Source organism: Dryobates pubescens, chromosome 6, assembly GCF_014839835.1.
Source record: "Dryobates pubescens isolate bDryPub1 chromosome 6, bDryPub1.pri, whole genome shotgun sequence".
Classification (NCBI taxonomy): domain Eukaryota; kingdom Metazoa; phylum Chordata; class Aves; order Piciformes; family Picidae; genus Dryobates; species Dryobates pubescens.
Window position 1 is genome coordinate 16,471,061 of NC_071617.1, and position 26,819 is coordinate 16,497,879.

Genomic DNA, 26,819 nt, shown 5'->3' on the forward strand with positions numbered 1-26,819 from the left:
TCTATCCTCTGTTAGTTTACAACCATCATCCCTTGTCCTTTCACCACACTCACTGCTTAAAAGGCTGTCCTCATCTTTCCTATGGCACTCTTTTAAGTACTGAAAGGCCACTGTATGGTCTCCCAGGCACTTTCTCTTCTCCAGGCTAAACAACCCCAACTCTCTCAGCGTTTCTGCATAGGTGTTCCAGCTCTCTCATCATTTATGTGGCACTTCTCTGGACCTGCTCCAACAAGTCTGTGTCTTTCTTGTGCAGAGGACTCCAAAGTTGGACACAATACTCCAGGTGAGGTCTCACCAGAGTGGTAGAATCACCTCCCTTGACCTGCTGGCCACACTTCTTTTGATACTGCCCAGGATGCAGTTGCCCTTCTGTTCTGTGAGGACACATTGTCTGCTCATATTCAGTTCTTCATCCACTAGTACCCTCACATTCTTCTCTGCAGAGCTGCTCTTAATCTCTGCACACCTCAGCCTGTATTGACATTGAGGACTGCCCCGGCCCAGGTGCAGGACCTTGCCCTTGTCCTTGTCAAACTTCTTGAGAGTAACACAAGACCACTTTCCAAACTTGTCTAGTCCCTCTGGATGGCATCCCATACTTTTGTCCCTCTGGTGTTTCAACTGCACTGCTTGATGTCATCTGCAAACTTCACAAGTGTGCACTCGATACCAGTGCTGTCTGTATCAAGGCTCTCCCCGGTGGGCAAGCTGCATGGAACTCAGCATCTGGCCAGAGGCCCCAGCATCTGGATTGCTTCCCCCAAGCACCGAGTGACCTCCCAGTGCGCTCGGCCCCACTGGGTTGCAGTGTCTTCACACCTGCTCCAGTGGCCTGACACATACTCCAGTGGCCCCTGTGGGGGGCTGCAGAAGCCCAACACTTGCTTCAGTGGCCTAACATCTGCTCCAGCGGCCCGACACTTGCTCCGGCACTCTACCCGCCGCTCATTGATCCCGCCGTAGTCAACTGGCGTCTGCTTCCCGCCGTCCCCCAACACGCCCGGCCGGGGTGAAATGCTGCGGCCGGGCTGCCACGGCGGCCGATACGTGCGACAGGGTTTCAAGATACAGGGATTAAAGTCGTGACTACTGATGCGCTGTACTTTTTGCCTGAAAATGCGGGCAGCCAGCTTCTACCAATAACTTACTACCCCTGCTCACAGTCCTGCCCTCCCGGGCCACTGGCTCCCATTGGCTGGGCCGCGCCGCCCGAGCCCCGGCCCCGCACCTGCCACTGCCACCGGCGCAGCGCGTCGGGGGTGGCCCGGGCGACGGTATTGCGCTCCGCTCCCCCATGAACAGCCTCTAGCTGCTCGGTCCGGCCTCAGAGCTGCGTTTCGGGAGCGCCCAGAGCCCGCCAGCCAGGCTGCTGCCAGCAGCATCGGCACCGGCGCCGCCAACTACCCCGCCCGCCTCGTGCCGTTGCCCGTGCCGCTGCCCCCGCCGCCGCACACCGCGGCCCCTCCGCTCCGCCCCAGCCGGGTCGAACGCGGCGCGGGGGCGCTCGGAATCCCGCCCGCACGGGCGCGCACAGCCACGCGCACACACACTCGTATACACACACGGGCGCACACACGCGCGCGCGCGCACACACACAGAGGCGCACACACGGAAGTGCACCCCGAGCTGGCTCGAAGCCTACCGCCGCCGAGGCCGCCCCGGCGCAGTGTGCAACATGGCGCTGGTGCCCTGCCAGGTGCTGCGCGCCGCTATCCTCCTGTCCTATTGCTCCATCCTGTGCAATTACAAGGCCATTGACATGCCCGCGCATCAGACCTATGGAGGCAGCTGGAAATTTCTGACCTTCATAGACCTGGTAAGTGTCCCCGGCACCCGTGGCCCTGCCCCCTCCCTCAGGCTGCCCGTAGAACGGCCGCGGCCCTGCGCGGGAGGTCTGGAGGCGGCGGCCCTGCTCGACGGCAGCGCCATGAGGTGCCCTTAAAGCGGGGACGGCGACATGTTGTAACTCCAGGGCCGGCCGTGAAAAGGGCCAGCGGGACACCGCGGCAGCCGAGCCGGGTGGTTTGAACCGAGAAAGACACAGACAATGCCGAGGGGCTGCTGCGTGTAAGTGGGGATGGTGCACCTGACGCCCTGTCACCGCAGTGCTGATGCTGTGCTCCGCCTTCGTTAATGGCTGACAGTAAACAGCAGAACCAGCTGCCCCCAGCATTTGGCTCCATTATGCTGTCAAAATAGAAAACGTCTTGCTCCCTTTGGCCCTTCTGAGGAATCCATCCCCGACAGCTGCAAGTGTGTGAGAGTGACACAAAAAATGCTGGATAACACAACTTGCTGAATCCAGTTAGTTTTGGTTACAAATCCATAAACGAACCTACAAAACAAAAGATAGTTTATGTCAGTTGTTTTTATAAGGGCCCGTATCTGCAACAGAGGTGACCATGCTGGAAAGCACCAGCTGCTGGCTAGGGGCTGGTTTTGCTCTGAGATTCCCAGCCTTGTTGCCTCCGCTACTGTTCCTTTATTGCAGGAGGGAGGAGAGAGGGTGGGAGGAAGAAGAGAGATAGGAGGAGAAACTTACACCTAGTGCCTGAATCAGAAATGTTTTGGGTTCTTTTTTCCTTGAATTCACAATGTAATCAGGAAATACTACAGTGCTTCCCTGTGACAAGATCTCTCTCAGAATCTCATTGTAGATTCACGAGTATTGCTACTCTTGCTACTATATGCTTCATACCCAGTCAGTAAGTTGAGTTTGTGAGTTTGGAGACCCAACTCAAACACTATTAACCTGGCAAGGCAAGTGTGCAAATTGCTGTATCAAGATTAAGCAAAAGTTTGCTGAAGTCTATATATTTTATTTTGAGAGAAAAAGGACCTACTGTATTTTGCATTTAGCTGGGAATTTCTGTGTTAAGTGCCAAAAATTTGCTGGCTGAGGATCTGCATCTGTAACTAGTGCTTTTGCTGTGATTTTAAAAAAGCATCTTAAGGCCTGATGTTTTCATGAAAGGCAAACTGGAATCTAAATTACTGAACAATACTGTCAGTAATATTAATAGATAATAGGTAGTGTCAAATCTCTAAGTTAGGAGGAAACTGTTGCCTTCAATGGCAGTTGAATTGGAAGCAAACCAACCGAATCTAAAAGTTGATCTTGTCTTTAAGTCTCCTTTACCTTTTCTGTCTGTTCTCCTAGCCCTGACAGTTGTTTGAGAATTAAGTAACTAAGGTTGTCATAGAGTGAAACCAACATTTGACAGTACATGATATTCATAATTTCTCAAAACGTACAGCCTGCTGCCCAGGGCAAGTGCATGTGTACTTGCCCATCAAAGTAGGTACATGGGTCATGCTACTTCTATCATGGCCCAAAAGATCAAGGTAAATATGTAGTGCTTTCTAAAATGTCTAGAAGTTATTAACTGCAGCTAGTAATTTCTGTCCTTTATCTAGTAGTTGTCATGTGTTTCTCATAGTCAAGTCCAATAGTGGATAAAAGGTTAGCAGTTCCATACAGTCTTCAAGCCTTCCAAATAACAAGCAATTCAGTGACTTTTAATGCCTTTATCAGTGACTAGATATCTCCACTTTTGGACAATATTTACTTATGGCCAAATGGCCCTGGTAGCATCTTATCTAAGAAAAGCTGTCTTTCTGTCTCCTGAGACAACTGTGAGACTTGAAGAAACAAAAACTGAGATTCCTGAGCAGGGTATCAGGAGGTATGGTTGGAGGATGTTAGGCACTTTTCCAGAATACTGTAGATTGAATTAAATCTTGAGCTCTTCCATAAGTTTAAATTTCCTCAACCATGTGCAGTGTTCCTGTGTCAGTCACATTCAAAGGCTGTCTAGACAAAATATCATCAATGCCAGAGTCTTGGCAGACGTTTTCTTGCTACAGATTGTACCTCCACAAGCAGAGATTTCATCTTTGACATCACAGAAGCACGTAGAAATTCTTTCTGTTTCCAAAAACTGCTACCAGTATTTTGAGAAAAGTGAATTTATGGCTTGAATGTGAAAAGTAGTTTGGAATTTTTTTTTACATCTGTCCATTTATAAAGGGACATTCCTTCCAAGTCTCAACATTTTATAAATGTATAGGAGATTTAGGTAGCTGGCTTAGCAGAAGTGTTGTATGAAAACCTTTACAGATATGTGCAGGTAATACAAATTTAAATCTAATTAGGGAAAAACTAGTAGTTTGGACTTTAAAACACAAACCATGCATTGATCTGAACAGTAGGCTGACAGCCCTTACACTCTTTACCAAAGTTGAGTGTTATGAGGAAGTTGTTTAATGCAAAGCTAAAGAGTGTAATGTCCCTGTCCATCTATAATATTTTGGATGTTCATACCTAAGTAAGATTTTTTTTTTTTTGGATGCCAATATTCATGCTTAATCTGTCCTGTTCTTGAATTAAGAAAGAAAATAAGCACAACTGATGACTTCTTTTAACTTTGTCATTATGATGGTATTTGGAGGTGTTAGATATTTATCCTCTTTATTCAAAAGATTGTAAAGATATCTGTCTAGTACCTGTGGATTCCAAATAACAAAAGAAATAATTATTCTTTTTGTGTGTGTGTGTTTGTCATTTATAGAATGGGAAAGTGAAGTACAAAGAGATAAAACAGTTACAGCCAAGATCAGTCAGGGGGCCCAGGAGATCAGAGTTATGAACTGGACATTCAGGCTAGCTTAAAACTAAAACATGTTGCTTTCATTTAGCCTCACAACACAAACCAACCAATGAAGTTCCTGTGAAAAAAGCAAAGAACTAGATTCAGATGGGATATTTCAAGACTTGTGCCTAAATGTTCTTGTATACCTGCCTTTGTCAGATTCACATTTTGTGCTTTGGTAGTGAACTGCTGGAGGACTGCACGGTCTTGTGCTACAACCCATCGATTCATTGTTGAGTTAGGGTGAAAAAGATGCCAGTACAAAATGATTCTTTGCAACAGGTCTGTCAGCTATGTAAGTCTCGGAAATTTTCCCTACTTGTACTGCTCTGTTTAGTTCTCCAAGTACTTGAAGTAGCTGAATGCCTTTCTAAATACATGTTTGTTGAGGGATCTGTTGCACCAACTTGTGTAAAATAGCAGGATCTTTGCTGTTGCAAGGAGTTAAGTTTTTTTTCTTCAGTTTCTCTTGACTTACTCTTGTTGTGAGAGGAGGCAAAAATAAATAGAATTTTTATTCTGGAATAAAGTGGTACCTGTGCTGAAAGAAGACCAGTTCTACTTTCTGTGTTTGTGTGTGATTATTGGAAAAGTAGCTTAGAGTTAAAATAAGTACGCATCTCCTTAATAAGGAATGAAATGGTCTGGATAGCTTCTAGTGTTGGTTGTGCGGTTTCTATAAAAAATGTATTCCTTAAAAGAAGTTCTAGTAAAGCAAGAGCATATTGCACATATATAGGCATGCATTAAGAAAATACTGCTTGGTTGTTTGTTGTTTTATTTTTTTAAATATTAAGGTCTCTCAGATAGGCCGAACAGGGTAGTCATAGTGACAGAAAGCAAGGAGAGATTTTTGGAAGCAGTCTGAAGTGTTATGTTTTACGAGTTTTATGATGAATGGTTTTATTTTGCATGTTAATGTGGGTATTCATACAACTTCATTCAGGGCAGCCAGAGCTAGAGAGGAACTAATTTTGTTCATAAATAAATCTTCCTGGCCTTATACTTATGTTATTCTCTTGAAAGAAATATCAGGATGTCTGTGTATGAACTTTTATACATTGTCTGGCAGATTGAGTTCTACAAAAAAACAGGTATGAGCTCTGTTTCCAGCACATTTTTTTGCTAGAACATCTGTATCTGTTCTGCAGAAAAATGCCTTTAAGTTTAGTTTAAGTTCAGGTAAGTCATCAGAACTTAGTTTATTTCTTGTCTTTGGAAAGTTGTAGAGGGATATGATAACAGTAGGACCAGAAGCTGGAGTTGGTAGATTTGTCATTTACTTACTTAGTACATTAAATTATATGATGCAGTTACTAGACTCAGAAAAAGAATGCATCTTAAACCATGGCTAAAAAGTATAGGTGGTTTGTGCCAAATTTGGATTTAGTTATGCTGATAGGGGATACAATGACCAGAAAAAGTCAGAGACCAGAATATAAAGAATTAAGGAATAATAAACTCTACTACTGGTGTGGTATCTGAAGCTGAGCAAGTTAAGCTTACCACAATACGGGACCAAAGTGAAAATATTCTACACTCTATGGAGTATATCTGCAACGCTTTTCCAAGATTTCCTTTAGTAAAATTAATTTCTCCTTCTGCTTTCCTCTTTCATCATCTGTAAAGTTAAGCTGATACTCCAGTATTTTATGGCTTTTGTGTGAAAAGATTATGGAACTGTAAAATAGTATTGTGTATTATTCCCAGAGGTAATTCATCACTGTGTCTAAATATCTGTGTTCTTATTATAACAGAGAATACCGTCAACAGAACACTTACCTGTTTACTGGGAAAGAAAGGGGTTGCTTTTTGAAGAATAACAAGGTGGGGTTTCTTAATAGTGCTTAATGTATTAAGAGAAAATACAATGATATTCATAAGGAAGCCTTTTAATGAATGTATGGTTTAGAGCTCTCAGTCTGTAAACATGTCAACAAGACAGTTAGGTATCATGCCATCGATGCAGTAATAAAAATGTAATAGCATTGCTGTGTCTTATTCATAGAGCAGTATTTTCCATTGGCCTTTGGTAGCACTATTACAAATTGAGTGGAATTTAAGTACTACCTTGAGGAGTTCCACTTTCACATAGCATTAGCATGTCCTTATTTTACAGCTGAACTTAAATATGTTGAACATTTGATTTGGGAATTTTTAGGAAACTTACAACAGTCTTTACATACTTGTGTTGGCAGTAGGGTTGGCAGGGAAAAGGAGAGTGGAGGAGAGGAAAAATTGGGATCACCTACTATGACAATAAATTTGACTAATGCCAGTAGTACTATTTTATAACTTGGAGAATGTAAGTGATAAGTAATAGTGCTGTATTCCAAAACAGTGTAAAGTCTGTAGAGTTTTGCCAGAACAGTTAAAATAACTTCAAGCAGTTGGTTTAGTAGTCTTTCTGTTCTCTTATGGAAAAAAAAAAATCCTATTTATTTTGTATTGCAGTTGAATTATTTTCTTTACAATTTTAGCAGGGTGGTAAGGATAATTCTATATGGCAATATTGTTAAATATTTTAAACAATTAAACAAGGACCACAAATCCAGTGTTCTGTGTTTGCATTCTATGCTGAATTCAGAATTGGGTTTCTGAGCTGTCCTAATTTGTTGGGAATATAAGTATATAACAAAGTATTCAATAAGTGTATTTTTGACCTTATGTTTGTATTATTTTAATGAGACCATGTGAGTTTACACAAGAAATAAAGTTTAAGAGATTGACTGGAAGTTGTAGTAACGAACTATATAAAAACTATCAAATAGTATTTTCAACTAATACAGAAAATCACAAACTTAGTGGTTTAAAATTAATTTTTTTTAAAAAAACAAATCAAATTTCATTTGAATCTTTGCAGTTACATCAGCCTGCCTGAGGATGTATAAAGATTTGTAGGTTAGAAGTCCATGCAGTTAGATGGAAATTTCGAATGTGCCAGTGTGCAGATTTATGTGGTGAAAAAAGGTTGTTTCACCATATTAAATAACAATGAAAAAAAAGATATTGCTAAACCCTGCCATTCCACGGAAGTAAGTTTGCAGATTTGAACAAAATACAATACAAGAAAGTATAATAAGACAAAGTTGAAAAATAGCCAGATCTGCAGTGTATTAAAAATCATATCATGTAGATTAATTACAAGGGGTTGTGCTGAGCATGTATTTTCCTGAACAGAATAACAAAAGAAAGATATCCCAGATTACTTCCATTACATGCAGTTGAATTATCCTGTGCTGCAACTTTCCATGTCTAACAACTGTAGCTGTCAGTGCCTGCCTGTGGTAATGCAGTATTTAAAAACATTTCCCTAATTGTGCTGCTTTAATACAGACTCAGATGTTGGGAGGAGCTCAGCATGGGTGGAGAATTTCTTGTAATTTGGAGTTTTAGTTGCTAGTGCTGCGCCAGTCAGTGAATGTTAAAAAGATTAACACCAGTGACAGGTTTGTGTGCTTTTACAGAATTCAAGAGTGAAACAAATACTGCTGTATAACAACTTCATATTGAACATATTGATCTGTATTGGAAAGAAAAGCAATGTTATTGCTCACAATATTGCTCACAAGAAAAATAATTCAAATTTCTCTCAAGGTAAGTTTTTTTCTTTAAAGTGTCTGAATCTGAGGCCTGGGCTTATTACCTTGCATATCCAGGTATATATATGACATATGACTTGGCTTATTTTCAAGAATCAAGACAGTCAGTGTTGCTTCACTAGGGACAGGTAATGCAAGATGAACCTAATGGCCTTCTATGATAGAGTGACTAAATCAGTGGACAAGGGAAAAGCTATAAATGTCATCTATTTGGACTTCTGTAAAACCTTTGACTCAGTCCCCCACAACTTCCTTCTCTTCAAATTAGAGAGATAAGGGTTTAGTGGGTGGACTGTTTACTGGATGAGAAATCGGTTGGAATGTCACATTCAGAGGGTAGCAGTGAATGGCTCCAGATGGAGATTGGTGACAAGTGGTGTCCCCTCAGGGGTCTGTACTACAACCAGTGCACCCTTGGCAAATTTACAGATGACATCAAGATAAGCAGTACAGCTGACATACCAGAGGGATGGGGTGCTATCCAGAGGGACACAGACAAACTTGGAAAGTGGTCCTCTGGGAACCTCATGAGGTTCATCAAGGCCAAATGAAGGTCCTGCAGCTGGATTGTTACCAATACAGGTTGTGAAGTGAAGATTTAAGAGCAGCTCTGCAGACAAAGACTTGGTACCAGTGAATGAAAAACTGGACATGAGCAGACAGCGTGTGCTCACAACCCAGAAAGGCAGCTGTATCTTGGGCTGCATCAAAAGAAGAATGACCAGCAGATCAAGGGAGGTGATTCTGCCACTGGTGAGACCTCCAGATGGCTGGAACACCTATTAAGAAAGGCTGAGAGAGCTGGAGTTGTTTAGCCTGGAGAAGAGAAGACTCTGGGGAGACCTTATCGTGGCCTTTCAGTACGTAAAATGGGGCTATGAGAAGGATGAGGGCAGCCTTTTTAGCAGTACGTGTTGTGACAGGACAAGGAATGATGGTTTTAAACTAACAGAAGACGGATCATGACTAGGCACAGGGAAGAATTTTTTTACAGTGGGGGTGATGAAACACTGAATCAGGTTGCCTTGAGAGGTTGTCGATGCCCCATCCCTGGAAACATCGATATCAGATTGTATGGGGTGCTGAGCAACCTGATCTAGGTAAAGATGACCCTTCTCACTGCAGGACAGATAACCTTTAAAGGTGCCTTCCAACCCAAACCATTCTATGATTCTATTTTGAACACCAAAGGGAAGCACAGACTCTTTGTTCACTCTTCGAATGGGTGAATATGAAAAGCTTTCTTCCTTCTAATGAAAACTTTCAGATTTTGCCTTATGTGCCTGCATGTATTTGACTAATTAATTTTTTTCCCATACTATGTTTTCCAAATGCTCTGAATTTGTTGTTAGTGTTCAAAGCCCTATGGCCTTTGTTCTATTACTCTTCCAATGTATGATGCAAGATTTTGCAATTCAACATAGTTAGTCTGATACCACTGGCAAAGCTGTGTTTAACTTTTTAGTGGATGGAGAAGTTAACCAAAGTCAGAAGCAAAAAAGTTAAATAATTTGGAAGCTGAAGTAAAACTTCCAGGCTTTTCAAAGAGAAAGAAACTAAGTTAAAATTTTTAAGTGTGTTTTCATAAGACCAAGTCACTCTCACAGTTAGAACTGTGCTTATGCATTTAAAGGATTCTCATCAGCATTTTGCTAGTTAGCTCAGGATATTTTACACTGTGCTGCAAAACTGGGAGATTCTGTTGTTTGGAAACACGTTAAGATCATGTGAAATGCTGGGAGAAAATCAGTAACTGATATTCAGTTTTCTGAAGGCTCCTGGCGACTTCAATAAGTCCATGCAGTTTTTCCTTGAGAGTTTGAAGGCAACATTTGAATGTCTCTCGTTGCAGTCCCTGAACATCTTAGTTTGCCACTGCTCTTGCAAGCATCCTGTTTATAGTAGGATTTCCAAATACTTGCCAAAGGGTGCCAATTATATGATTACTTCCATTGTGCTGCAGTTGTCTGTTAGGTTAGTTGTTTCAAAGGGTTAAAACAAAATGAGTACTGCTGGAATTTTTCTAGCTGAATGTTAGGTGTCCTGGTGAAAAAATAGAGTACAGTGTGCAGAAAAGCAGAATGCTGAATTCTTTGCTAAGACCTTGCTAACTTGTAAACCAAAGTGTAAGGGCTGGTGAGTTTTTGCTATTAAAGGAGAACAATGTAAGAGGTTCAATCTTACCCCTACAAGTACACTTACCCCTGCTGGACAATTCTGAATGTTGCAGTTAGCTGTGCAGAAATTTTGCAGAGAGTTTCACTTTTGCTGTTAGGAATTGATTGGCTTGTCTTTGATTTTGTCTATCTCTATTCATATGGGGTTTTTTAACCTAGTTCTTTGTGTACCTGAGGGTAAATTTACTTTTTTATTATTATTCTTCTATTGGAATGTATTTTATCAGGTGTCCTGAAGCCTTCTGGTCTTGACAGCAGAAAAGTAACAAATAGTTACTTATTTTTATTGCTAGTATTATTAGAATTCAGTAGGAGTGGGAGTTCCACATGCAGAGCACAGGTGGCATATGTTCCTCGATGTACTTGATCAGATGCAAAAGGAAGAAAAACTGCTATCTTTAAAGGCTGCTGTATAAATTGATAAAATGCCTCAATGCAGAGGGGATGCTTTTTCTGTGAGATGCTTAACAAGCTTGTGGCTGAAGTGGTGGAATCATTTCATAGAGCTAATATTCAGGCTGTTGTTTCTGTGGGATCATGAAACACTGCAATAGGACCCTTGACCCAAGTTGTTTATGGCCAGTGCTTATGCAGGCTCAGCTCTGCAGAGGACGAAAGTAGAGAAGCTGGGAGGGAAAAGGAAGATCCAATAGATGACAGCACTTTGTACCTGGGGTTGTGTAAGTGAGAGAGTGCACCATGCTGATCAGCTTTGTGTTGTGGCAAACTGGTTATTTAGAAGTTTGACAGTTGAGTATAAGGACAAAGTGAGGCAAAACAAGAGGTGGAGCTATGAAGCAGCTAGTGCTTCTTGGCTAAAACCAGCATGTGTTAGCTCCCTCAGATGCCCTCTTCTTCTTTGTCCTCTCCTCATTTCTTCCTCCCACACACCTCCAGAGTCTCCCCACACACAACTCTCACACACTTGGTGGCACAGCACCACTTCCCTGCACTTAATTTGGTATAGTGTGCTTCTGCTTAACGGAGGGTGCTTGCAAAACTTTGTCCTCAGAAGCCATATGCACTGACAGATGCAGAGGTCCCCATTTGCTGTTCACTTAAGCGTACAAACAAATTAAAACACCATGGTGTGGAAACTTTCTTGACCTGAGTTTACTTGTTATAGCTGTGTTCCAAGAGCTGTGAATTTGTGTGTGTGTTAGACACAATTATCTATATTCCTGTAGGTCCCAGGAAGTGAGTCCTTAGAATTCATGTGTCACAAAGGAAGCCTCTACCGTGTGGATCTGCTGCACAACACTGTACTTTTAAACTGGACATTGAGGAGGCTGGAAGGGATTTAGAGTGTTTGGAGGTTGATAGGGATCTTTCTCTACATGTTTGACCTAAGTTATTTACTTATGCTGCCATAATTTGAAAACAAACTGTTCATAAAAGCCACTCTGTTCTACTGTCTCTCCATATGCAGTATACATCTGAGAGGAAATTGGTCTGCTACTACTGAAATCAGTGTATGTGACCAATTAATGAACCATGGGTAGAAGATTACAGTGGTTTGAGGTACCAAATGCTATTAGGTTCTGAATGTCAAAGAGCTCCAGCTAACTGAAGTGAGAAGACAGCTTTTGGGTCAGCTGTCTCATGACCTGTCATGACTAAAAAGGATATTCCTTTATTAAGAAGCTAATGATGTTTCTATTACTAACATATGATTACAGAAGATTAGTATTCAAATCTCCTTGACTCAATGCCGGTGTAATTTCAGAAGCTAAACTCCTCAGATTTTCCAGAGGTTATACTCTATAGTATTCAATTATATATTCTCATGGTTTGGGGCAGAAGTTAGAAAAATTATATTGCCAAATTAATTCAAAGCTGGTTTGTTCCCTAGTAACTATAAGGCTGTGTTAAAGTTGCAAGATATATTTTGTGAGGATGTGTTTTAGAAAAGGGTGGAGGGACCTCTTGTTACTTTGAGCATTTCAACCAGTGGCATCTGAACGCAGAAGCCAAACGTGAATGTCTTTGAACGTGTGCAAGGGATGATTCTACTCATCCACTGCTGGCGTTGTGAATGGAAGTGCTTCCACTTTGCCTTGGTCCATTCATGCTCCTTATCACCCAGTCAGACTCCTCAGTTACAGGTTGCTGAAAATAGAGCCATCACTCTATTTCCCACCCTTTTTTCCTGATAGGAACCCACCTGTGCAGTATCTCTTCCCGCACTCCTTCTTAGGTCTTACCCAGCACAGTCTCCTTGATCTTTCAGCTCAGTATCCCAGACCAATTGAACACCCACTCTTCTTCTGGAAGCCTGTGTTCTTCTGTCTAATGCTGCTTTTCTTATCCCATACTCACTGACTTTGCTCCCAGTGCATTCACTGTCATTCATCCTTGCCCTGCCCTTCCCAAATACCAGACCTCCTCAGGGTCTTTCTCTTGTTAAAGCAGTCTGTGTAGACCCAAAGCAGTGAAGAATCAGGCGTCTTCCATCAGAAAAGCTTGATTTTGGTGTGGTAATCACTTTAAACAAACTACTTTTGGAATTGGAATTGTGGCTTTATGTAAGAATCTTCACTTCGCTTTCTGGTTTTGCTTTCAAGTTTTTAAGCGTCCTGGTTACAGGAAAAAACTCCCCTAAGTGTTAAGCATAATGGAGCACAAACCTCATGTTTATTTTGATGCTGAAGTCTTGTCACTTTTTTATTATACATTTTCCAATTCAGAAGCAGGTGCTTGCAGAAATTGATATTTAAGTTGAAAAACCAAAATAGTGTATGGAATCAGTAATCAGTACTTGCTCAGACATTTTCCATCTTATCTTGGGGTTATTTTGGTAATGTATGCATTTTTAAGAAAATATTGATATTATTTACATTGTATTTTCTATTTCCTAATAAGAAAACTTACAATAATCATTATTTAACATTTACTACATTCAGTGAGATGAGCAAAAACGTTTTTAAACATTGCTTAGTTTGTTGTTTATTACTGTGATTAACAAAAGCAGCTTACTTTTTTTTTTTTTCCCATCTGAACATATATAAGTACTTTACTCCTTGTTTCTGTGGGTGGATTAGGAGTGCATGCAGACAGACCTGTTACAATTTAGAAGTGGGGGAAGAGAGAAATCTTTATTTTACAGTGGTAACTTTCTTTGCAATCCTACCCAAAAGTATATTTATCCTTGTTAGGGGCTGCCTGATAAAGACAAGCCTGCAATGGCTCTATGCTTCCACATCCAACCAGTAGCTGAATATATATCCAGTAGGCAGAAGTTTTCAGCACCTTGCAAGACAAGACCCCTAAGTACTGAACTTTTTTATTTATTTATTTTTTCCACTGTAACTTCTGGTGTGACTGTAAATTTAGAAATTACGAATTTGTCATTTCTTCCAGATGGGAAGAAAAAGGCAATCTCACAATTTCATATGGAAAAAACCCCAACATTATAAAAGTATTTCAAAGTAATGCCTTCAGTGCAGTTATACTGACCAAGTGAAAACAAAATACTTGATTGTCTTTATTAAAATGCTTGGACAAAATTCCATTACAAAGGAATCAGCTGTTGCAGTGAGAAATTGCTATTCAGAAATACTTTGCCAGCTGTATTAATGGAAAACTTGTTTTATTTTCCTTTGGCAAGGGCAAGATCAGTGAGCAGCATAGTACTGAAAGCTGCAACTTACTCATAAATGGTGCCCTTATTTCATAAGAATTGTACCTGTATTGTGTGAGATAGTAAAAGTAAAATTGAATTTGTAATAAAAGTGAAAGAAGGAGATGTGATAGCAAGTAAAATCCAGAAAATCTCTCTTGTTTGGGGTTTTTTATGTTTGTTTGGGGGTTGTTTTTGGTGTCATGTGTTGGGTTTTTGTTGTTCTTTTGTTCTTCTTGTTTGGGTTGCTGGGTTTTTTTGGTGTTATGTAGGGGTTTTGGGTTTTTTGGTGTGTATGTGTTTTATATTTGGTTGGGTTTTTTTTAATGCTAAGTACATACTGATTTCAGGGATTCATAAGTGTTTTGAAGAAGTAACCAAATAATAATAATAATATGGTATAAGCAAACTCCACTTTTGGCTAGTCTTCCTGCTTAGATCTGGTATTTTGCCGTTCTTGAGTCCTCTGCTCCATGAATGTGACTAAAACGTGTTTACCAGACAAAGAAGTGCAGTGGTAGAGACAAACGTGTTTTATTAGATGCTTATTTGCATGGTGTGCCTGTATTTCAGTGGTGTAGTTTCAGACAAGATCTCTTTGGCTGGGTTGTAGTACTAACACGTGAGCCCTCATTCTGAATCATTCCTGTCTCTCACAGACTGAATAGAATAGAATTAACCAGGTTGGAAGAGACCTTTGAGATCATAAATTCCAACCTATCACCCAACACCATCTAATCGACTAAACCATGGCACCAAGTGCCTCATCCAGTCTCTTCTTAAACACCTCCAGTGATGGTGACTCCACCACCTTCCTGGGCAGCCCATTTCAATGGCAATCACTCTTTCTGTGAAGAACTTCTTCCTAGCAGCTTAAACCTCCCCTGGTACAGCTTGAGACTGTGTCCTCTTTTTCTGGTGCTGGTTGCTTGGGAGAAGAGACTGACCCCCACCTGGCTACAACCTCCCTTCAGGAGCAATAAGGTCTCCCCTGAGCCTCCTCTTCTCCAGGCTAAGCAACCCTAGCTCTCTCAGCCTCTCCTCATAGGGCTTGTGTTCCAAACCCCTCCCCAGCTTTGTTGCCCTTCTCTGGACATGTTCCAGCAAGTCAACATCTTTCCTAAACTGAGGGGCCCAGCACTGGACACAGGACTCAAGGTGTGGCCTAACCAGTGCTGAGTACAGGGACAGAATGACCTCCCTGCTCCTGCTGGCCACACTGTTCCTGATGCAGGCCAGGATGCCATTGGCCTTCTTGGCCACCTGCGCACCCTGCTGGCTCATGTTCAGCCTACTCTCAACCACTACCCCCAGGGCCCTTTCTGCCTGGCTGCTCTCCAGCCACTCTGTCTCCAGCCTGTAGCACTGCATGGGTTTGTTGTGGCCAGTGTGTAGAACCCGGTACTTGGGTGTGTTAAATCTCATGCCATTGAACTCTGCCCATCTGTCCAGCCTGTCAAGGTCCATCTGCAGAGCTCTCCTACCCTCCAACAGATCAACACCTGCCCCCAGCTTGGTGTCGTCTGCAAATTTACTGATGATGGACTCAATACCCTTGTCCACATCATCAATAAAGATATTGAACAGGATTGAGTCCAACCCTAATCCCTGGAGGACACCACTAGTGACTGGCCGCCAGCTGAATGTGGCACCATTCACCACCACTCTCTGGGCTCAGTCCTCCAGCCAGTTCGTAATCCAGCGCAGAGTGCAGCTGTCCAAGCCACAGGCTGACAGCTTGGCCAGGAGTTTGCTGTGGGGGACTGTGTCAAAGGCCTTGCTGAAGTCCAGGTAGACCACATCCACAGCCTTCCCCACATCCACCAGGTGGGTCACCTGATCATAGAAGGAGATCAGGTTGGTCAGGCAGGACCTGCCCTTCTTAAGCCCATGTTGGCTGGGCCTGATCCCTTGGCCATCCTGCAGGTGCTGTGTGATTGCACTCAAGATGACCTGTTCTGTATTCTTGCCTGGCACTGAGGTCAGGCTGACAGGCCTGTAGTTTGCAGGTTCCTCCACTCGGCCCTTCTTGTGGGCGGGCATCACGTTGGCCAGCTTCCAGTCTTCTGGGGCTTCTCCAGTGAGTCAGGGCTGTTGAAAAACAATGAGGAGCGGCTTGGCCAGCTCATCTGCCAGCTCTCTCAGCACCTTAGAATGGATCCCATCCAGTCCCATGGACTTGTTGGGATCCAAGTGGCTAAGCAGGTCTCTAACTACTTCCTCCTGGACTACAGGGGAACTGTACTGCTCCCTCTTCTGTACCTTTCAGGGTGCTGGCCTCGAGTGTGTATATCTTGTGTGAGAGAAGATGTATCCTTGATATTCAGAATTCCATAAAGTAAACTGACCTTTTTAAAGGACTCTTTCTAAGCCAGGTAGATGAGGATTCAGTATTATGAATCAGACCTGGAACAGCCCCGTCTTTTATTAATATAATGTCTCCTGATTTACTGCAGGAAGCTACTGAAATGATTAAGTGTACCAGCAGTCTGCTTAAAATGCCTGGGTGACCTCCAAAGCACTATGACAAATATCAAAGAAAAATTTTAAAACCTGTGTGATCAGCTTAAGGAAAATTAGGGCCATATCTCAGTTTGTTGGAAATGCTGTTAAAGTAAGAAGACAGGTGGTGGCTGCAGAATGGCAGAACATCTAGGCCACATGTCTTTCCATACGACCTAAAATGAGTAAGTACTTTGGGCAGAATGTATCTTTCCACTGGAGTGTGCTTTCCAGTTTTCCTCCTTGGTGATCTTTCCAGAAGAACAGCTGAAGAGTGCCTATTCCAAACAGCTAGTCTTGTCTGTTCTCTTTATGGATACTTGGTTTTGTACCACCTCCTTCATTCTCCAAGAAAGAAGCAAGGCACATGTAGACAGAGATCTTCTGATTCCTTTGGGACAAAATTAATAAGTCCTGGTAGCAGGTATCTTATTAAGAACTGCTTTGTAGTGTCATTGCACGTTGTATTGCAAGATCTCAAAACACTTAGGACCTAACACCAGCTCACTGCAGACAGACATGGTTTACAAAAATGCAAGCCCAGCATGCAGGAAACTGACTGGGCATATAGTTGTTAAAATCCTTAAGGTATTATTTTAGTTGTGTAGTCTTTGTGTTAAAATGTCATTAATCTCAGGTGGTCCAGGAGGTGATTTGTGGGACTGAGGCTGCCCATACATTACCCCTGTTCAGCCTCTGGGGGTTTTTACACAGTGGGGTAGGGCTGGAGTTGAGAGTGGCTCTGTAAGCAGCCCTGTCCATATAATCCAACACCACTTCCATGCTGCCCTGTCTAACCCAGTGATTCATATGCTCTACTACTGTCTGCAAAGAGATGGGAAGTGTGTAGACATTACCATTAGGTGTCAATGAAGGCACTTGCCTCAGTGGAGCAGGAGCAACCTGACTCCATGCTGGCTCCTGTTTTGGCTCCACCTGCTCTCTGAGATAAGAGCCTTATCCTATCTTAGCCTCACCCTTTCCCAGTGTAGAAATGGTGTCCTCAACCTGTGCCTACCCAGCTGCTGCAGAACAAGAGATGGAGAGCAGTTGAGCACTTGTTTATGTGGTTGATGTAAGAAGGTTCACTTGATAATACAGGAAGAGAAAGATGAGTCCAGTCTGCTGATGAGGGATAAAGGGAGGGACACAGCTACTTAAATTTTCATACAGCATAGGCTGCTGCTATGGGTGCAGAAGTGGGTGGTTGCTGCAACAGAGCATGAAGAGAGAGAGCTGCAGCAGGGACAGTTGACCTTCAGGAGAAAAAGAGGAGGTCCCAGGCTGGAGATCTGGCCCCTCTGTATGTTGACTTCAGGGCACTCTCAATGTGCAACATCCATGGAGATTATTGTCATATTTCTGGACAGAAGGAGGTGTGTTTACACCAGCATAAGTGAATGTTGACCCTACTGAGTGTGTACTGTGATGTTAATCTTGTGTGAGCAGGAAGAGCCAGTCATTCAGCAGCCTGGACAAGTACCATGAATTCTCACATGCTGCCTGTAGACAGTTTCTAACTAGAAAGAGGGAAAAAATAATGTATGGTAGTGCTGACCTACACAATGAACATATGGATTGGCATGAGGGCTTCCATCCACATGACCTACTTGTGAAACAGCTTCTTTTCTGAAATAAACAGCGCGATATTGTGCCTGTTTGAGTAGGACATGTATTTCTGTTGGCTGGAAGAAAGGAAGGTACAGTTGTCAAGCCCAGATGGAGGCTTTGGAATATGCATGATAGTGGCATCTGTGTGTGGGAAGAATGACTTGAAGTGTGTTGAGGAGGAGGAAGCTTGTTTACTGTGCTACTGTCTTCACGTAGCTGTAGAGTTGAATGGGGAGAGAAATGAGGGATACATTTTGTGCTGGTGGACTATTGCTTCACTACACTGGACCATTTTTTTCCCAATATTCATCATTTGTTTGAAAATTCATAAAGGATGAGTGAGTTGCAGTGGAAGAAATTGCAAAGAAGTATTGGCAGTATTTTGCCAGTCCCAGATTCTCATGGATCAGGGCATTGTTTTTCTGAGCTTTTGTGTAAAGGGTCCAGGACTGAGGTGCCTGTGTGCACCCTCTGGAGAAGAACATGTTCTGGTAGCCTTCATGATCCTGAATTTTGTTTATGCTCTTACTTATTAGCATATTTTGTAACCCGTGGTGAGGTAAATGCTTAAGCCTACATACCATTGGCATTTGTTCACTGGGGCCCTGTTTCATTGCCATAGTTGCTGCTGGTTGGCAGCAGTGCTCAAGGGGTGGCCTGCAGGCATGACTCAGCCTGAGGGGCAGTTGTGTGCAGCTTGCCCTCTTCCTTCTGGGGCAAGCAGGTCCATCATGGGCAGATTGGTAAGGTCTTGCAGGCAAGCCCTGCCTGCAGGCAGTCTATCATTTGCTTCCTGGGCACCTGCCTTATTACAGGAGAGCAGAGTCAGACTGCATGCTTTCTCTCCCTGTCTGTAAAGGCAGGCCATGGTTGACAAGATGGGGCAGCTCATAGCTTTCATAGCTGTGGAGTGCATCACCTTTCAGGATAAAAGGCAATGCCAACCCTAGCCCAAACATTTTGAGATACATGATAGAGATGTGTGTATGTACTTAGGATTGTATATAATAGAAGGAAGGACAACAAAAATTATTGTATTTGTAGTAAAGTAGAAAAAGTGTCAAGTCCCAGACTCCTTCCCCTGCCCCCCCCAACATATACCTGTTAGATTTACGATTTTCAGTCATCTCATTAATTAATGCTTTTCTGGGGGGCCAGTATGAGTTTGTGACTTACTCTTTTTCTCACAACAATGTTTTTCAAGCTTATTTTATTATTAATACATTTTTCACATTCCCATCCCAGAGTTAAGAATTCCCTAGTATCGCTTTCAGTTGTGGCCTGGAAAGATCTTTGACTTAATCAAATAAAACTGGTCTGAAAAGAAAGTCTGAATATGTACTCTATTACAGGAATACAAAAAGGCATGTGTGAAGCCTGGAAGCAAACTTCTAGAATCAGAGAGTCAGTTTCGATGTCAGCTGTTTACTCTGCACTACTGCTCAGTTCATCCTGCAGTGGACTTAGCACTGCAAGACTACCTTGGCTCTTTTCCACTCAGATAAGGTTGTGTATCTGTTAAATGTAGGAGATAGCTTTCTGATACACCTAATTTTGGGAGTAGCTGCCGTTTTAATCTGCAATCATATGATAATGACTTCTGAATTTTTATAATTTGAAAATCTACACCCTAAGTGATTTATCTAGTTTGAGCTTTCTGCTGACAGCAGTTGGACCTGCTTCCAGTGTAAACATCCTTCCCTTTTCATTTTCTGGCAGGTTTATTAACAAACCGTGCTTGGGACCTTTGCCATTCACCAAATCTGCCTAGGTATTTTGTAAAGAGCCACAGCAACAAGAGGCAATAACAATGTTCATCCTATACTCATGCTTAATCTGGCTTTTCCACAGCTTTATTCATATGTTGCATCAATTGTGATACAGGACAACAATGTAAAGAGCCAAAATTAGTGATCATCAAATGTTTCATATGGCCAGTTCTCAGGAAATTGGATAACTCTCTAAAAGACAGTTTTCCTGAAATCATAAAAGGCTAGGCAGTTTTTGAAGTATACGTGTCCAAGGTGTTAAACTGGAAGACTCCAATATCCCAGGACAAAGCATTGATCAAAGTGTAGAATCATTTAAAAGGAAAATTTACAAGTGTTTGTTTCTGTGTTGGACAAGCACAACATCTTTACAACACTTCAAACAGAAGATGTTTCTGCAAATGGAGTGTGAAAAAAAAATCTGCTTAATTAGTAGTAAACAATCATGGCAGCAAAAGAATTTTAGGTGTTTATGTTCATGATTAATCATAGTCCAGATTTGCTTCTGACAATTTTACTTTGAAAATTATGCTACTTCTACTGTTTTTTCTACTCTCTTCCAAATGAGGGTTTGTCTTTGTTACTGCTTGAACTTCTGTGCGTGCTTTATCCAGTTCTAAGGCCTCTAGTTTGCACCTAGTGTTGCTATTTACATCTTAGTAATATGAATGCACATCGTTATCATTTGATATTGCTAGCATCTTATCTTTACTTTGTATGTAGATGTAGATGAGATTGAAGGTTCAGGGCGCAGAAAATTAGACCAAGGCTGCTTCATTCTTCAGTGAAGCAGATGTCAACTAGAAATACTTGTTTAATCTGGCAAATAGAGAAACTGAAGCATGGGGAAGACTATTAAATTTATAGTGCAACTTTCTTCCTTGTTGCCAAGGTCTGTAATGGATCTTTTTTTTCTTCTTTTTTTTCCCCCATGACAGGCTTATCATATGGGCATAGCTTTATTAGCAAAAGGAAGATGCAAGTGTTGTTTATTTAAAAGTTTGCCCATCTGTATTTAAGTATGACCTTTCAAAGATGTCTATGTGAAAGAGAGAGATATTCAAATCTTGAAGAATTTCTGCCAAGGACAAAGGATTATTTAATGAGTGTTGTTCAGCCAAGAGTTTTGACTGAACATAAAGGAAAAAAAACCCAAGACACTAAAAACAACCAAACAAACCAAACCAGCAACTCTTATTTCACCTGACAGTGTGTACAAGACTTGGTTATGGATCTTCAATATAACTTATCTGGAAGTCCTTCATATAGACATTACTTATTCATTTCATGCCACATATGAATAGAAAAAAGTGAGATTTTTCAAAAGCTTTGCTGCAGTTAAAGTTAGGCAACTGCCAGCTTCAGTGGAGTAAAACTCAAAGAACGTTGCATAGTTGTGAGATCCTACCCAGAACAGGGCCCAAACAAAGGCGAAAAAGTAACAGGATATATAATGACAGTGGCTGAATCTTGTTTGCATGTGGACTGTGTGTAGCTTAGGTAGCACGGTGCATTCTAAGGAGCAAGAGTCCCTTCTCCCAGTCTCCTTGGTTTTGTTCTCTCTTTTTGCTGAATGTATCTCTACACCCATAATAGGTGTGATTATGGTACCATGAACAGGCATTAAGATTCAGGGTTCTTTCTGTAGTGTTAAGGAGCAGTAGTCCTTTTGAGGCTAGGCAGTTTTTGAAGTGTACGTGGCTGAGGTGTTAAACTGGAAGACTCCAATATACCAGGACAAATCAAAGCTTTGATTTCAGCTTTTACCATCAACAGAGAAAATAACTGTGTGACTACACCCAAATCTAGCCTCTTGCATTTAATTGACAAAAGGCTCCACAAAGTGAAAATAAAACATAATCATTATAGTTTATTAGTGTCTTGTCTACACTGCACACATGCCGATGACAACCTATGGAAATTAAAACCCTTGAAACACTCTCCCAGTTGATAAGTTGTTTAATCATACACCATTAGTTGTTGGAAAGAGTATCTGTAAAAGTTTAATAAGCCTTTTCAAGAAAATATATTAGTGCTACATTTCATATACACCTTACAGAAATTTAAGTAATAATTTTTAATCAACTTTTGCACCATGGTTGAAAACTGAATTGGTGTTTGCTGATACCAAGACATGGAAAAATCCAGGAAAAAAAATACCATGATGATGACCTTCCCAAAAAAATGTATAGCATCACCTTAAGGTTAAACAAAAGTTGGACGCAGGGTGTCAGTAAGAATTCTTTATGTAAGTGGGAAACAGTGGGCTGTGAAATACAAAACTGTTGGTTTGGTGTCTTTTGGTGTCTTTTGATTTCAGGGAGATATAAACAGATTTCAAACAGCCACCAGAGATGTGAGAGGTCAATCTATGATTACATTTGAAAAATCAAACAACAGCTTTAAAAGGCGGTACTGGGACATAAGTGTGTATGTAAGAGCTTCCTGACCCGTTTAGACAGCAAGAGGTAATTAAGTAACCAGCCATTTGTCTTAGCTCTTTCTGTCATTAGCAGCTACATATAAAATAGCAATCAGATGCTACTGAGTACATATTAGTTAGTGACAGTCTGTTATACAAATATAAGCCCAAATCTTCAGCTGATCTCTGTCCCTTGTCTTCTTTTTTTCTGTCCCCAAACTGAGTAACACGTTGTAAGTCTTGCTGGCAGGGAGACACTAGTACAAGACCAACTGCTATTGCTGTGGTGTCTGAGCACTGGTATCATGTGAAGCTTAAACTTGTAATGACCAACCCCCACCTGGCTACAACCTCTCTACAACTACCTGAAGTGAGGTTGTAGCCAGGTGGGGGTTGGTCTCTTCTCCCAGGCAACCAGCACCAGAACGGGAGGACACGGTCTCCAGCTGTGCCAAGGGAGGTTTGGGCTTGAGGTGGGGAAAAAGTTCTTCCCAGAGAGAGTTGTTGGCCATTGGAATGTGCTGCCCAGGGAGGTGGTGGAGTCACCGTCCCTGGAGGTGTTCAGGAGGGGATTGTTTGTGGCACTTGGTGCCATGGTTTAGTTAGTCATGAGGTGTTGGGTAACAGGTTGGACTTGATGATCTTTGAGGTCTTTTCCAACCTTGTTGATTCTATGATTCTATGATTCTATGACTGTAGGAAGAGGCCTTCAGTAAATTATGAAAATGCTGCAGAAGTGTTCAAGATTTTGTGATCACGTGGAATAAATCCAGATATACCTATGTTTTGCAAATGTGGTGCGTTGAAATTGCCCCCCAACTAATTTGGAGAATTAGCCCCAAAATAAAGTTGCCAGACCAGCTCAGCTGGAAGCAAATGAAGCTATGTTTACAAGAAAATGAAAATCTAGAAATATGAAATGCAATGAATATGTACAAAATATACAATAGTCCCATGCATTTACAATTCATTAACAACACAAGAACTCCCCTGGACAAAACAGGGGGTTACCAATAGCTTCCCCCTCTCTGCCCCCTTCCCCCCTGTGCAAAGGGAAAAAGAGCAGAGAGGAGAAGAGAAGAGCAGAGAGGAGAAGAGAAGAGCAGAGAGGAGAAGAGAAAAACCAGAGAGTAGCTTTTTTAGTACTTAGCCACAACAAGAATGCAGCCAAGGTCAGCAACAGCCAAGCAAAAGCTACCACCTAGTATCAGCTAGAGCAAAGAAGCTGAGAAAGAGAGAAAAAAGTTAGTTTATACAACAAACTTTATCTTAGTTATCAGACCAGTGGGATTATTTAGACCTTATAATTTTCCCTTTACATCCAATGATAATTTATTTACATTCAACCACTTTCTACTCAAGATCTCTGGGAAATTTCCTAGGCATTAGCCTAAAGCTGCCACAGCAAACAAGAAGGAATTCCACAGTCCTTAACAGGGCTACACGCTTTCCCTTAGGTGAAGCCCCAGGTTGATGTTATCACAGGATTACTCAGGTTGGAGGGTAAGCCATAAGGTCATGTTATAGCCCACATTATGCTCAACTCTGACCTGGGTTTTCTAGGACTTTGTCCACCTGAGTCCTGACTAGTAGGTTGAAAATACTCACTCTTCAGTATGTTAATACTCCTCTGCAGTTGCATATCCATCTCTTTCTGTTGTACTGTAGAACTGCTCAATGACATTATCTGCTCAGGATATCAGTGGTGATAATGTTTCCTGGATGGTAATGTGACACACTCAAAATCCATCATATATCCTGATACAGCGTATTTTTGGGTTCTTTTTTCAATATGGCCTACATATTCCAGTTTTTCAGTAATTCTCCTTAGAGCTGGAGCATGTGTTACTGAAGTTTTTAAGAGCTACACTACAGACCTACTGAAGGCAATGTTTAAGCACCAGAGTTAAGAGTTTGCTTCAGTATTATTTTATTGACAATATTAGTCTTCTCTGCAGATGCAGAGAAAGTATTGTTCTTGTAATTCATTAGTTTAGTTCAATAACTATTTCATTCATACATAATGAAGAGAAATCAATTCACCAAGAAACCAACTGGGACTTAAAAAGTAGGAAAGCTGGGTTTTCTCCCCCTCACCTGTGAATAACAATGAGGTGTGGGAGGTTAATACCTGCTACCTTGAAAATCTTACAGGGCATAATGAGAAGCAATACTAAATTTAGTTCTACTTGCTGCAGAAAACATTTCAGTTGTTCAATAAATAACACTAATAAATGCATTTTTTAAAGCTTTTTGTTACATGCATCTAAAGTTAATTTATTTAGTTAAAACAGTTCAAAATTCTGCTTGGGGAAATTTTCTAAGTGCTGTAAAGTAAATGCCATCCTAGAATATGTTCCAGACTCTTCTGATTTCTTAAGTAGTCATTTAGAGGGAAGAGTCCCTCTAATACTCTATTCATCATGAAAATCTGGGAAGTAAGAACAGCGAAAAACAGAATAAAGATGGAAAAGCATCTGTAGAGAGACATTTAAGGTGCTGGACTGTGTCCAGAGAAGGATGAGGCTTGTGAAGGGCCTGGAACACATGACCTACGAGAAATGTCTAATGGAGCTGGGGTTGTTCAGTCTGGAGAATAGCAGGCTGAGAGGAGACCTCATCACTCTCTACAACTACATGAAGGGAGGTTGGAGCGAGGAGGGGGGCAGCCTTTTCTCATTGGTGGCAAGTGACAGGACTAGAGGGAATGGTTTTAAGCTGTGCCAGGGGAGATTGAGGTTGGATGTTAGGAAATACATCTTTACTGAAAGGGTTATCAAACATTGGAATGGTCTGCCCAGGGCAGTGGTGAAGTCACCATCATTGGAGGTGTTTAGGAGGAGACTGGATGGGGTGCTTGGTTGCATGGTTTAGTTGATTAGGTGGTGTTGGATGATAGGTTGGATGCAATGATCTTGAAGGTCTCTTCCAACCAGGTTTATTATTACTTCTTAAACATCTCCACCACCTCCCTGGGCAACCCATTCCAATGGGCAATCACTCTCTCTGTGTAGAATTTCCTCCTAACATCCAGTGCTGGTGCTGGTTGCTTGGGAGAAGAGACCAGCCCCCGCCTGTCTACAACCTCCCTTCAGGTAGTTGTAGAGAGCAAGAAGGTCTCCTCTGAGCCTCCTCTTCTCCAGGCTAAGCAACCCCAGCTCACTCAGCCTCTCCTCATAGGGCTTGTGCTCCAAACCCCTAACCAGCTTTGTTGCCCTTCTCTGGACACATTTCAGCAAGTCAACATCCTTCCTAAACTCAGGGGCCCAGAACTGGACACAGTACTCAAGGTTTGGCCTAACCAGTGCTGAGTACAGGGGCAGAATGACCTCTCTGCTCCTGCTGGCCGCACTGTTCCTGATACAGGCCAGGATGCCATTGGCTCTCTTGGCTGCCTAGGCACGCTGCAGGCTCATGTTCAGCCTACCATCGACCAGTACTCCCAGCTCCCTCTCTGCCTGGCCACTCTCCAGCCACTCTGACCTGTGGACCTGGCACTTAGGGACGTGGTTTAGTGTTGACCCTTCAGTGCTTTGTTGGGGGTTAGACTGGATTATCTTTGAGGTCTCTTCCAACTGGATGTTTCTGTGATTCTGTGATTTTTAATGTTGTAATAATATTGTGATACACAGGTTGAGTAATTTTCCTAAGTTTAAGACCCAATATGAAAATCATCATATGATGATCTATCTTTTAGCATAGAAGGTTGATAAATCCTTATCCAAAACATAATCATTTCTACTGCAAATTGTTTGCACTAGCTGACTATGTATTGATGTGTTGTCCTTATCTTGGCATTAATATAAATGTACATAGAGATGAAATACATGATGTTACAGTGTTCTATTAATGACAGTATGATACTACTGTGTTGATACTGCTTTTAAATGAAAGATATGTTTTGGCTGCACCCATAGCTGGACAGACTCTGCCTTTTCATAAGAAAACTTTATTAGAAACTTCAGAAATTGACATGTGTGCAGGTTAATGGTTGGAAGCCAAATGTCTTACAGTTCTGAGCTGTATGTGACTGGTATTTTCCTCCAAAAGACTGGGTAATACAATTGGCTAATACTTCGATAAAGGTAAGCTATAGTATTGTAACTTTCAGTCTGTGATTCTTCTGGGTTATTGCTTTGTTTCATTGTTCTCCTCTCAAAAGAATATGTTTTCCTACCCATAATAGATTTGCCATACTTGCTCCTAGGTTTTATTAGAATAGAATAGAATAGACCAGACCAGGTTGGAAAAGACCTTCAAGATCATTGCGTCCAACCTATCACCCAACCCACCTAATCAACTAAACCATGCAACCAAGCACCCTATCAAGTCTCCTCCTGAACACCTCCAGTGATGGTGACTCTACCACCTCCCTGGGCAGCCCGTTCCAATGGGCAATCACTCTCTCTGTGTAGAATTTCTTCCTAACATCCAACCTAAACCTCCCCTGGCACAGCCTGAG

The 26,819-nt window shown here is 41.9% G+C and overlaps 1 protein-coding gene across 1 annotated transcript in view; it reads left to right on the forward strand.

The window, feature by feature from the left end:
* The first annotated feature begins 1,462 nt into the window (after positions 1-1,462).
* AIG1 (androgen induced 1) overlaps positions 1,463-26,819 on the forward strand; it is a 129,761-nt gene continuing 104,404 nt past the window's right edge. The window contains exon 1 of the mRNA XM_054162670.1: positions 1,463-1,819. Within this exon, the coding sequence (XP_054018645.1) occupies positions 1,679-1,819 (141 nt within the window). The 5' untranslated portion in view covers positions 1,463-1,678. The remainder of the gene's footprint in view (positions 1,820-26,819) is intronic.